Genomic DNA, 11,090 nt, shown 5'->3' on the forward strand with positions numbered 1-11,090 from the left:
TCTGGTTCCCCTTTGTAGCCCTTCACTTACTCATCCATCATACATTCTTACTGCACATCAGTCTGTGCCAGGCACCGAGGCTGACGAGCATCCTGGGCCAGTAGCTTGGACGGACAGGGTGCACAGTCAGATAATTACGGGGCAGGAAGTGACAGGCACACCGGGAAGACTGATAAGGTGTTAGGGGATCCAGAGGAGGGAGGCTGCTTTGGGCTGGGAGTGGAAGCACAGGGCTCATGGGCCAGGTGAACCCTGCCGCTTGGAGGAAGTGGGAGAATTGAGCAGGTAAAGACACAGAGATGCGGAATTGGGTGGGGTGGGCAAGGAGAGCGCAGAGGCAGGGAGTCAGGGCAGTGCAGAGCCAGCTGAGGACGAATCTGGCCTGCTGCCTGCTTGGGGAAATTAAGTTTTGCTGGAACACAGCCACACCCTGTGTTGTCCGTGTGCTGCGGGCAGAGTGGCGTCAGGACAGATGCTACGGCCGGCAAAGCCTAAAACAGTCATTCACTGGCTTTTTGTAGAAAACGTTTGCCTCCCTCTGACCTAGAGGACACAGGCCACGGGTTTGGGAGGACACAGAGTTCAGATATGGAAGGAGAGGGTGAGGAATGAAACCTGATTTGCAGGTTGAAGTGGGGAGTGTGGAGAGGCTATTGAAGGCCTTTGAACAGGGAGTGTCTTGATGAGAACCGTGATTTGGGAAGATAATCTGACAGCAGGTGGGGATTGGTTGTCAAGGGAGAGAGGCTGGGGGACCCGTTAGGAGATCTTTGCGATAGTTGATAGTCATCAGAGGTAAGAAAGGCGGGGTTGTACCAGGTGGACGGCAGGGAGTGGAGGAGGATGAAGAGATGTGAGTTACCGGAGGTGGGTGTGTGCAGAAGGGAGGCGGCCAAGGGCTCTGAGATTTGGGGATGGGGCCAGGAACAGAAGCAGGGGACACAGGAGAGGGTGGGCCAGCTCCCGCCAGAGGTTTTCCCTTTGAGACAACACTGGACCTGGTCCCTGGCACCTGGACCAGACCGGCAAGACTCTGGGACTCCGAGACCCACGCAGCTTTGGGAATGTGAACAGAGGTGGCGAGGCAGAGGAGGAAGACGATAATTTCCTTCCAACTTCCTGGGCAAAGGGCTCCTCTGGGAGGAATTTCTGAAAGGATGAACCTTGTCTTTGCTTCCATTCTCCCTCCCTGTGCCCACCACCAAGACAGTCAGGTGAGATGGACACCGGGAGTGGCCTTAGCAGGGTGTGGCCTCAGGGGACAGCCTGCAGCCTGGGGGGCTTGGGGGGGACGCAGCCTCTTTCCCACCTCCCGCTTACTGAACTGGTGGGAGGTGACTGCGGCTGTTTATTTATTTCTCTCATCGGGGTGTGAGCAGGGCTGTGACTGGCTCATCTTTGGAACCCCTGTGGGGAGTGGTGGGAGAGTTACTGACGAGGGAGGCGGTGGGTGAGTTTGAGCTTAAAGCTTCGCCGCTCGGTAGTGGAACCTTTCTGTCTGCGTCTCCGGAACCCACCACTTTCAGAAGAGTTGGCTGATGGGCGAACACCAGCACTGACCTGTGTGTCCAGGGTGGGTGAGGGGGCCTGGGGTTTGCCTTTGGGGAGGTTCCTGCAGTCTTTACTTCCTCACTGTTTGCTCTGCTTTCTGGACGTCAGGTGGAGGGGGGGTCCACCGGGGCCGAGACTTCTCCCTGGCTTTGCTGCTGGGCCCCCAGGCCCCCAGCTGACCCGGATAGCCCCTTGCGGCCCCAGTCCTGGGAGTTTGGATGCAAACTCCGCTTGGCTCAGCATCAGGCTGTGGATTAAGGAGCGTTTATACTTGTCCAGAGCTTTGCTGCGCCATATGCACCATTCACATATGGTCACGGAGGGTCAGTGAGGTACGCTTGACTATCACTATTTTATAGACAGGGAAACCGAGGTGCCAGTAGATAAACAGACTGAACCAAGGGTCAGAGGCTGAACCGAGACCGGCGTCCCAGATTCTGGCCTCTTGGGCGCTTCCCTTGGATCAAGGGGCTGTTCCACAGGGAGGGACGCAGGATTAGAACCCTGCAGTCTGAAAAGGAAAGGCTGGGATGGGTCTACGAGGACACAGTCTTCAAGCTAGATGTTGAGCACTTGAAGGAGGTACTTGAGGGCAGCAAGGGGACACCTGGTGTGTCACCTGGTCATGCAGCACGCGTCCTGGAGCCTGCCGGGCTGAAATGCCATTGGTTCAAAAGGGCTTGGGCAAGCGCTGTGGATGATGGATCCAAGGTGGGTCACTTATTGGGCACAGGAGGGGTCCTGTCCTGATTCTTATGGAGGCCAGTCCTAATCCCCAACCAAGTCCCTGCGACCCTGTCAGAAGCCACACACTGAGTCGGATTCCCTTGGGGTTGCCCCAGGGAGGTACTGTCTCTTTCTCATGGAAATTTGAGCTGCTAGGAAGAAGACAGGGATCCTGGAGGGGCGGGGACAGAGCTGCTTACCTGCACCGGTTAGAGCTGGAAAGGATACCAAGAAGAAGAGGTGCTGGGCTGCGTGGCACAGACCTTGACAGGCATAAGATGTCACAGGTGGGGACCCGGCAGGAGCTGGGAGTTTGTCAGGGAGGTGATGGAGTGAGGATTAGGGGGCAGTCAGGTGGAAGGCAGTGGTGACAGCACAGCCTCGGTGATGGGGTGGACAGGCTGCATCATGCGGTGACCTCCCGCAGCCCTCTTTGGAGCTGCAATTGACCCTGGGTGGTAGAATGCAGTCCTTGGGTCTGGAAGGGCCTTAGAGACACATCCTTCTTTAGGGACACAAGCTGGTTGGTGGCTTGGCCAGGCTGGATCTTGGTGCCTGGAATCGCTGGTACTATGGTCTTAAGTAGGACGCTCCTGGGTGGGGTCCCGGTTCCATCTCAGCTGTGCTCATTGTCACGGTGGTCACGTCTCCACCATTGGTAGTGACTCTGCTCTCGGCTGGGGCCTTTGTGTGACAGCTGGGGTCTTGTTTAGCTGACCAGATGCCCTGAGTGCAGATTGCCTATGACGTTGAAGGGGTTATTACCATTTCTGGCCAAGAGCAGGGATTTAGGCCTAATTTCTTGGGCTTCCCAGTTGCTTCTGTTGGCAGAGCCATTTGAGGCCAGGCTAGAAACAGCACATCCCTCAGCTGGTTCCCATGAATCATGATGATGATGGTGACAACAAAGGACTGCTCTTCATGGTCCTGATCGAAGGGGTGATGCCAGGGGTAGAAAACCCAGGGGTCATCACCAAGCCAGCTTTCCTTTTTCACTCCTCACCTGGACCACAGAGCTCCCAGGTGCCACACATCTGTTCAGGCCGAAATGGCCAACACCTGGCACCATTGCCAGATGTCCGCCTGACGTGCGCCAGTGGCAGACATCACTAATCGATCGCAGCTCTCTTCCCCATGAACACAGTGAGGACTCATGGTCTTTGTATTACTCGGATGCCAGTTCTGATCTGTGGCATTCATTCATTCACTCACTCATTCATTCGTTCATGGACATGTAAATAAGTGTCAGTTAACAAACGTTAGCTGAGCGTAACATTTATTGAGCTGCAGTGAAGCAGGGAGAGAAGACATGGTCCCTGCTTCACCAGGAGCAGCTCTGGGTATGGTGGACAGACACGGGAGCGGCTTGTTACTATATTATGCTGTAAATTGGAGAGCAGAGTTAGACGTCTCTTCTCCAAGAGCCCAGAGGAGACAGGACCTGATCACTGCAAGTATCAGGGAGGGGCAAGGGTCTCTGTGTTGCCAGTGCTCTGTGTGAGTACCCTGTGCTCAGTGATGCCTGCGGTGGATGGCGGGGCCGCGGGATGTTTGTTCTCATCTGAGTCATGGGACAAAGCCCAGCCAGAGACCCAGCCCCGGTGACCCATCCTTACTAGTGTCTTCTCCCCAACAGGAGCAGGGGCTGAAGGCCAACAACTCCAAAGAGTTAAGCATGTGCTTCACGGAGGTGAGTGAGGGGCAGAGTTGGGGTGGGTGCATGGGGCTGGGCCAGAGCGGGTTGTTTGCCAGGCGAGCCTTGGACTTAGGGCCCCCAGATTCCATTGCATGGGCTGGGCTTGCTGAGCTGGTGGCTCGCCTGGACCTGGATGGGGGCTCACTCTGCTGGGTGGAGGGATGTGGGTGCCATGGCTGTGGTCAGGGCCCTTACCTGTCTCCTGGGGTGAGACGCAAGAGGCTGCTCTGAGCAGAGGCCCTTGCACAAGTCTTCCTGACTCTTTAAGACAAGTGTGCCCAGCAACCTGCCCTGTGCACAGGAGTATGTCTGTGACTATATGGTATATGTATAACTTAGGTGGGAAGAAAAGACAGTATAAAAGTCTACAGAAGGGGAGAGAGCTCAGATAGGATGTTCAGGGAAAGCTTCATGGAGGAGAAGGGATTCAAACAAATTTAGGAACAAACAAATTTAGTTTCTCACGCCTCTCCTCTCTGGAAGCAGGTCCCTGTGGGCCCTGGGGGCTTCACCCCTCTCCTCGCTGGTCTGCACCTGCAGACCCTCTTCCTCACTTGGCAGCGTCAGCCGGGCAGGGAGAGCAGCCCGTTCTCCTGGGGACTGCTGCCCTGCCTCCCGGAGCAGCCAAGCTGCAGCCCGGCTCCGCGGAAGCCCAGCGGTGGCTCCGAGCTAGCGCGAAGGGGGGTCCCCCAGTGCCCGGGAGGGGTCACTTCCAGGGTCCTCTCCTTTGCCTGATGCTGGCCCTGCTCTCTCTGCTTCTGTCCCCTCTCTGCCTGGCCGCAGCTCACGACCAATATCATCCCAGGGAGTAAGAAGAAGGTGATCAGACCTAACTCAGGCCCCCACAGAGCCAGACCGTCGGCTGCCTTGACCGCCGTCTCCTTCCTGATGCTGAAACTGGCCTTGTAGGCTTCGGGAGCCGCATCGGGAGGTTTCTGAAAGCGGCTCAGACGAGAACACCCGCCTGACAAAATGGAAACACACACAGACACACACAGACACACAGACACACGCGCACACACACACCTTGCAAAAAAAAAGTTTTTTCCCACCTTATCTCTGAACTTGTCTCCTTCCAGGTTTCTTCTCTGGAAAAGTTTTTCTAAACCAAACAGGCAAGCAGGCGGGCAGCCTGAGAGCTGGCCCAGAGGCCCCCTGGCAAGGGACACCCAGCACCGAGCAGGGCACAGGGTGTAGGAGTGCCCGTCACTTCTCCTGGTGTGTTTCTCTCTGGACCCGGGCAGGGCAACAGCCCTGCTGCCCAGGGGACTTGGGGCTGTGCCTGACACGGGCGGGGGTTGGGAGCAGGATGGCAGCCACTGTTCTCAGTCTGCTGACTCTGGGGACCTGCTGGGGGCTGGCAGGGGGTGTCGGGTGGCAGAGCAATGAGGCCGGGCTCCTGGAGGTCCACCTGGGCACCTCCAGCTCCTCCACCTGGAGTCAAGGTTGGAGTTTATTTGGCCCCCTTCTCTGCAGGCTGGGCAGGTCTGCGTCTGACCTGTGCAGGGGTGGGGCTCTGAGTCCCTGGCCCCCTAGTGTAGCATGAGGGACCGGGCAGCTCCAGGGGGCTTGGGAGCTCAGCCCACCTGGGAGATCCCGTTGCAGGTAGGGGGTAAAACTTGGGTACCAGCTCAGGCTGCTGCTTCCTCCTTGATGGCAGGAGTTTTGAAATCAAAGAGAAATGATTCTTTTTCCACTTTCTTGGTTTCTCATGGGTCCCAATGGTGGGTCTCCCTTCGAGGGGAGGGGCCGTCGCCGAGAGGGGCCGAAGAGACCACGGTGGGCCGTCTACCTGTCCCCAACCCCGGGCTCTGCACCCCGCTCCTCCTCTCTGCTCCCCGCCCCTCCCCCGCCTTCCCTGTCCTCATGTCCGAGACGTCCGCCAACTGTATGTACATAACACGCTCCTCTCAACATATATGTATATACACATCCGTATACATATATCGTGTGGTTCTCCCTCCTTTCCTTTTTTTAAGAAGCAAAACTATCGAAATAATACCCTAACAGGCGAGCGAAGATGTATTATTGTAAAGTTTATTTTTTTTAATGATGTTGTCTATAATGGGGAAGAAGGAGACTGGCTCCCTGTGTCCCCCCGCAGTCGGGCTGACCAGGCTGCGGAAGGGGGCTCCTGATCCGTACCACGCTTAGCCGAGGCGCCAATAAACGTACTAGGACGCGGCCTGCCTTCTGCCTCACTCCCGGCGTGCCTTCTCCCCTGTTTTGTTCATGGCCCGGTGCCAACTTCTTGGCTGCTTCCCTGGGGCTCCTGGTGGGCCTTGGGGAGAGTGTGTGTATCCGTGTGTGCGCTCGTGTGTCTGTCCCGTGTGTGTCCTTGGAGCGGGTGATGGAGCCCTATTAGGAGATGGTTTTACACTTGGTGGGTCTGAGGTCCAGGCTGTGCTGAGCCTGGGAGGCCACTCACCTGTCATCTCCTGCCTCCCTTCCCAATCTGTGCCAATGCCTGCTGGCCCCCAACTGGAAGAGAATCAAGTAGCCATGGGGCTGAAGGAGGGGACAACTTGATGTCACATCTTCAGTATGTTTTTGTTTCAAGGCTGCCTGGGCGGCTGTGTTGGGTGGACTGTCAATCTTATGTAGAGCGGGTGGTGTCTTCCCACTGGGACTCCTGGTGTTTTTTTAAGGTTCTTGGTTGTGAAGGCAGGGACCTTGCCTCTTGGGTCCCGGCAGAGAGGGAAGACCATTGTGGCCCATCCCTTCTCTTTCTCCATTTGCCACCCAGGCTCTACCTGGACACTGCGCCTGCCACATTCACCTGGCGAGATTCTCCCCAGAGAAGACCAGGGGGATGCCTGCTGCCTTGTGTGTGTGTATGTGTGTGTGTGTGTGTGTGTGCATGCTCATGGGTGTGGGCTTGCGGGTGTTCACGTGCACCTAAGAGTATGCACACAGCCGAGGGGGTGGGGGGAGACTGCCAGGAGGCGGTTGTTCCCACTGGCAGCATGACCTTCAGGGCTGCACATGATCCCATCCTGTCACCACTGAGATGCTGCTTTCCAGTCTCCCAATCCTGGGTCCCCTCAAGTGGCTCTTGTTTCTGGCTGCACATGTGCTGGGAACATCAATCCACGGTGGCGATCGGCGCGGTGTGCTAGGTTCCAGCCTCTGCGTGGTGGGACCGTAAGCCAGCCTGCACTCTACCCCAGCCATCTGTGGGTAGAGTAAGACAGAACGGCGTGGGGTTCACTTGGGAATTCATGTTCTTTGCAAACAGCAAAGACTGGTTAACATAGAAGGCTTTGTGGGGATATGGCTCAAAGAATCAGTAAGAGGTGGGAGGACCCAGGGAGTCTGGGGCAGGAACAAAAGGACGTTTGAAAGGACAGGAGGCAGAATCTCTAGGGTCAGGATGCTGCTGCCTCTCTGATGAACGACAACCAACTGTCATGCAACTGGCCGAACCGGGGCCCCGTGCCCACCTCCTGCCCACCTCCTGCCCTGCTCGGGTGGGAGAGGAGGCTACGTCGTGTCTGGTGTTGCTGATGGGATATAAGCCTTGGCTTGCGTAATGCGGGAGAGGAAATTTCCCCGAAGGAAATGGGGGCGCCGTTCTGAAGAAGGAATAGAGCCCGGGCAGCTTTACTCTGCCTTAAAACATCTCCCCACATGGGTATCACATAGCTGCAGTTTTACCATTAAATATTCATTCCTCTGGTTGAGACGATTCCTATTCTCTCTGATCTTCTCAAAATGTACAAATAAAACTGGGAAGAATAAAGTTTTCCTATCTTAATGCTAACTAGTTTAATGGTTTGAATGAATCTTAGTAACATTAAGACATTTGGGCCTAGACATTGAGATTAGGCTTGGGGGACCGATAAGGGGAGAGAAAAAAGAAAGAAAGCAGGAGTTTGGTAAGGGCCACCAGAGGTAGACCTGAAATTAATTCAGAGTTTTTGGGAAGAGTCTTCCATACGAAGTACATGTGCCTTTACCCCAGAGGCAGCAATGTCTAGAAAATGAGGGTTTTTTTTGCCACTAGCTTTGTAGGGATTCATGATCTGGGGAATCACCTATCTGCAAAGCTGTCTTATCCTGTTTTCTAGGCTCTAGTACCTTGTCAAGACTGAAACCATCTAGGGGTGCTTCTCCCCTCCCCGGAGAAGCTTCTAGCCCGGGACAATTTTGGTTCTGCCAAGAACCCAGGCTTCCTGCCTGGCGCTTGCCCTGACTTCCTGCCAGCTTCCTGCCTGGCGCTTGCCCCTGCTGCCCTCCTCTCAGTGCAGTTAGGACCCCTTGGACGGGACCTGCAGCAGCGGCGGGGGATGCCAGCTCAGGAGCTCAGAGGACTTGGCATCCAGTGAGCTGTGCCCTGGTCCAGGGCGGCCCCCGTAGTGTGGGCCACGTGTCTGGGTCCCTGCCTTGTTATGAGATGAGACACACAGCTGTTATCTCGGTTCCCTGCCCCCCTGGCCCCACCTCTATAACCTGCTTGGCAACACAGGTTTCCCAGGACTGCCCAGCCCTGCTCTTGTAGGTCATGCCAAGGACTTGATGCCAGGGCTAGAAAGAGGAGACATTCAGGGGTGAGGCAGACCTGCATTTGAGTTTCAAATCTGCTGCTCACCAACTGGGTGACCACGTTCAACGTGAGCTTCAGTTTCTCACCTGTGAAATGGGGATGGCGGTCCCTGCCTCGCAGGAGGGGTGTGGGCATTAAAGGCCAGGCTCTACTCAGCGCCGGGCATCAGTCATGCCCCTGTCCTCCCCAGCGGCCACGTCCCTGGGCCTCTGTGGCTTCTTGGCACGTGCTTGGTCGGCCCCGACTCCTCCTTTTGGCATCAGGAGGAGCTGTGCTGGAGGTCCATCCCATCTCCCTTCCTCTTCCTTTTTTCTGTGCCCCGAGATGCTTTCCCGGATTCCCTGCAGTGGACATGAGAGCACGACCACTCTCAGGCCCTGGACTGGGCTCTTGGAAGCACTGTCAAATGGAGTTAAGAGGGTGGGGAGAGAAAAAAAGGAAACTTCCTCTTATTTGTAAAGCAGAGTTGATTTGATCTGCGAGTCATCGGGGACAGCGGCTACAGAACGTCCACATCTCACGCCCCCCCAACACCACGCCGTCGGCGCACCAGCTCAAACCCGAGAACAGGAAGCACTGATTGGCAGTGGCAATTGATGGGGGTAGGCTGGTGTGGGGTCCCTGGTGGGGCTCAAGGCGAGACCAGAACAGCTTAGCTCCCAGGGGTTCTCGGGAACTCCCTGCAGGGAGGGAGCCCCAGGCCTCCAAGCCCAGGTTTTGGGAACAAGTCTGGGGTCACCAAGAATGCTTTGTGAGCAGACTCATCTCTGCCCTGTGGAAAAAAGGGCTAGCAATTAGGTGAGGGCTTGATGACCTATGTAAGTCCATATTCTGTCCTCCAGAAGTCTGGGGTGTACTGGAAAGGGTGTCGGGAGACCTGGGTTTAAACTCTGGCTTTGCTGTCCACCACCTAGCGACCCTAGCTAAGTCACTGAACTCCCTGAGCCTCAGTAAAGTTGCTCTAGATCGGGGATTGGCAAACGGTTTCTGCCAAGGACTGGGCAGTAAATATGGTAGGCTTTTGGGCCATGCCACCTTGGTTGTCCTAAGTACCATGTTGGCCATTGCAGCTTGAAAGCAGTCAGAGGCGCTATGTAAGCGATGGGGCCTGGCTGTGTTCCAGTAAAACTGAATTTGCGAAAGCAGGCCTGGGCTGGGGTTGACCCGTGGGCTGCACGTTGCATCTCTTACTCTAAACGATCTCTGAGACCAAGCTCTCCATCCCAGGCTGTCTGACCACGGAGCTTCGGTGGCAGGGAGTGAGGATGGGTGACAGGGCTGAAATCGCCCACATGTTGGAGGAAAAGAGAAAGCAGTTCGCCATTGTGAGGTGAACATGTTGTTTGAGGACTCGGAAGAAAGGCCCTACGCTGGGCGCAAGGTGCGAGGGCAGGGACCAGCCTGTGGGCCGCACACATGGTCTGGAGCATGGGAGCTGCGTGAACGATTATGAAGCTGTGCTCTGTACAGGGGGACAAATGGGCTTGAAATTCGGCTGCTCTCAATTCACCCATCTGTGCATCCACCTGGGCCTCAGCCCTGAGGAAGGGGGGTCATTCCCTGGTTTGCAGAAGGAGCTGTGTGAGCTGGAGGAGTACCTGTGGTCCAGAGCAAGGGAAGCTGTCACTCTGGGGTGGCAGAGGGGAGAAGGTCACGCGTGCACGCAGAGAAGGCGCGGCCTGGCAGTGGGGCCCCGAGAGCCCCTGCGTGGCTGCGGGCAAGTCACTTAACCCGGCTGGGCCCCACGTTCCTTGTCTACAAAGGGAAGGGTCAGAGGCGCTGCTCTACGTGGTCCCCGTCCACAGTAGGCTTCTGTGATTCTATGACCGTCAGCTATTTCTGAACTCACCAGCCCAGCGCAGAATAACTCGGAAGGAGATTGAATTCATCCCTCTTTCAAAAAGCACCGCCACCCAGCTCGGTTGCTTTAATTTTTCACCAAGCATCTTATGCAGAACCGTGGATTTCTCATTCTGCGCGAGGCTGATGGTGCTTTGTTCCATTCATTCCCTTTTCCGGAAGACAAGGTTTCCTGGAAAATACACTCCCATCAGGGCTACTTGGAGCACCCGCTGAGCCGGCCCTGACCTCCCTTCCCGGGGAGGACGCTCTCGAGTCACCACCCTGTCCTGGGTCCTGCTGGGCAGTCAGAGGTCATGGAGCCTCCTCCACTGGGGCCACCCAGGCAGAGGTGACTAATTCTCATCTACCATCCCCGTGGGAGGCACTAGTCCCACCACCACGGGGCGGAAGCTCTCGAGGCCAGAGAGAGGCTTCCAGGAAAGCCTCCCCCTTGATTATCCCCCGAGCCTGCCCCGTGGGCTGACCTCTCTCCTCGCCTCTCCCGCCAGCCCACAGGCGGGAGGTTGACAATTTAAAATAAAAGCTGTAGCTCTCACTCGGCTCGATTTCTGAACTGGCGTCCAGCCTGCTTGGCCAAACAAATCCGTGTGGGACGACACCGCTGCCCTAGCCCATCCTTCACATTTGTCCTCGGGGGAAGATGAAAGGCCCTTTTCTCAGGGGCTCCAGCAACCTGAAATCACTCTTAATTCTCACCATGTGAGAAGG

At 56.2% G+C, this 11,090-nt stretch overlaps 1 protein-coding gene across 2 annotated transcripts in view; it reads left to right on the plus strand.

Moving 5' to 3' along the window:
• The window catches only part of GFRA2 (GDNF family receptor alpha 2), an 82,645-nt gene extending 76,481 nt beyond the window's left edge, over nt 1-6,164 (plus strand). For both annotated transcript variants that reach the window (XM_006180211.3, XM_032470849.1), the window contains 2 exons: nt 3,914-3,967; nt 4,757-6,164. In XM_006180211.3, coding sequence (XP_006180273.2) covers nt 3,914-3,967; nt 4,757-4,882 — 180 coding nt within the window. In that variant the 3' untranslated portion in view covers nt 4,883-6,164. The remainder of the gene's footprint in view (nt 1-3,913; nt 3,968-4,756) is intronic.
• The last annotated feature ends 4,926 nt before the right edge of the window (nt 6,165-11,090 follow it).

Source organism: Camelus ferus, chromosome 31 (assembly GCF_009834535.1).
Source record: "Camelus ferus isolate YT-003-E chromosome 31, BCGSAC_Cfer_1.0, whole genome shotgun sequence".
In the NCBI taxonomy this organism is placed as follows: Eukaryota; Metazoa; Chordata; class Mammalia; order Artiodactyla; family Camelidae; genus Camelus; species Camelus ferus.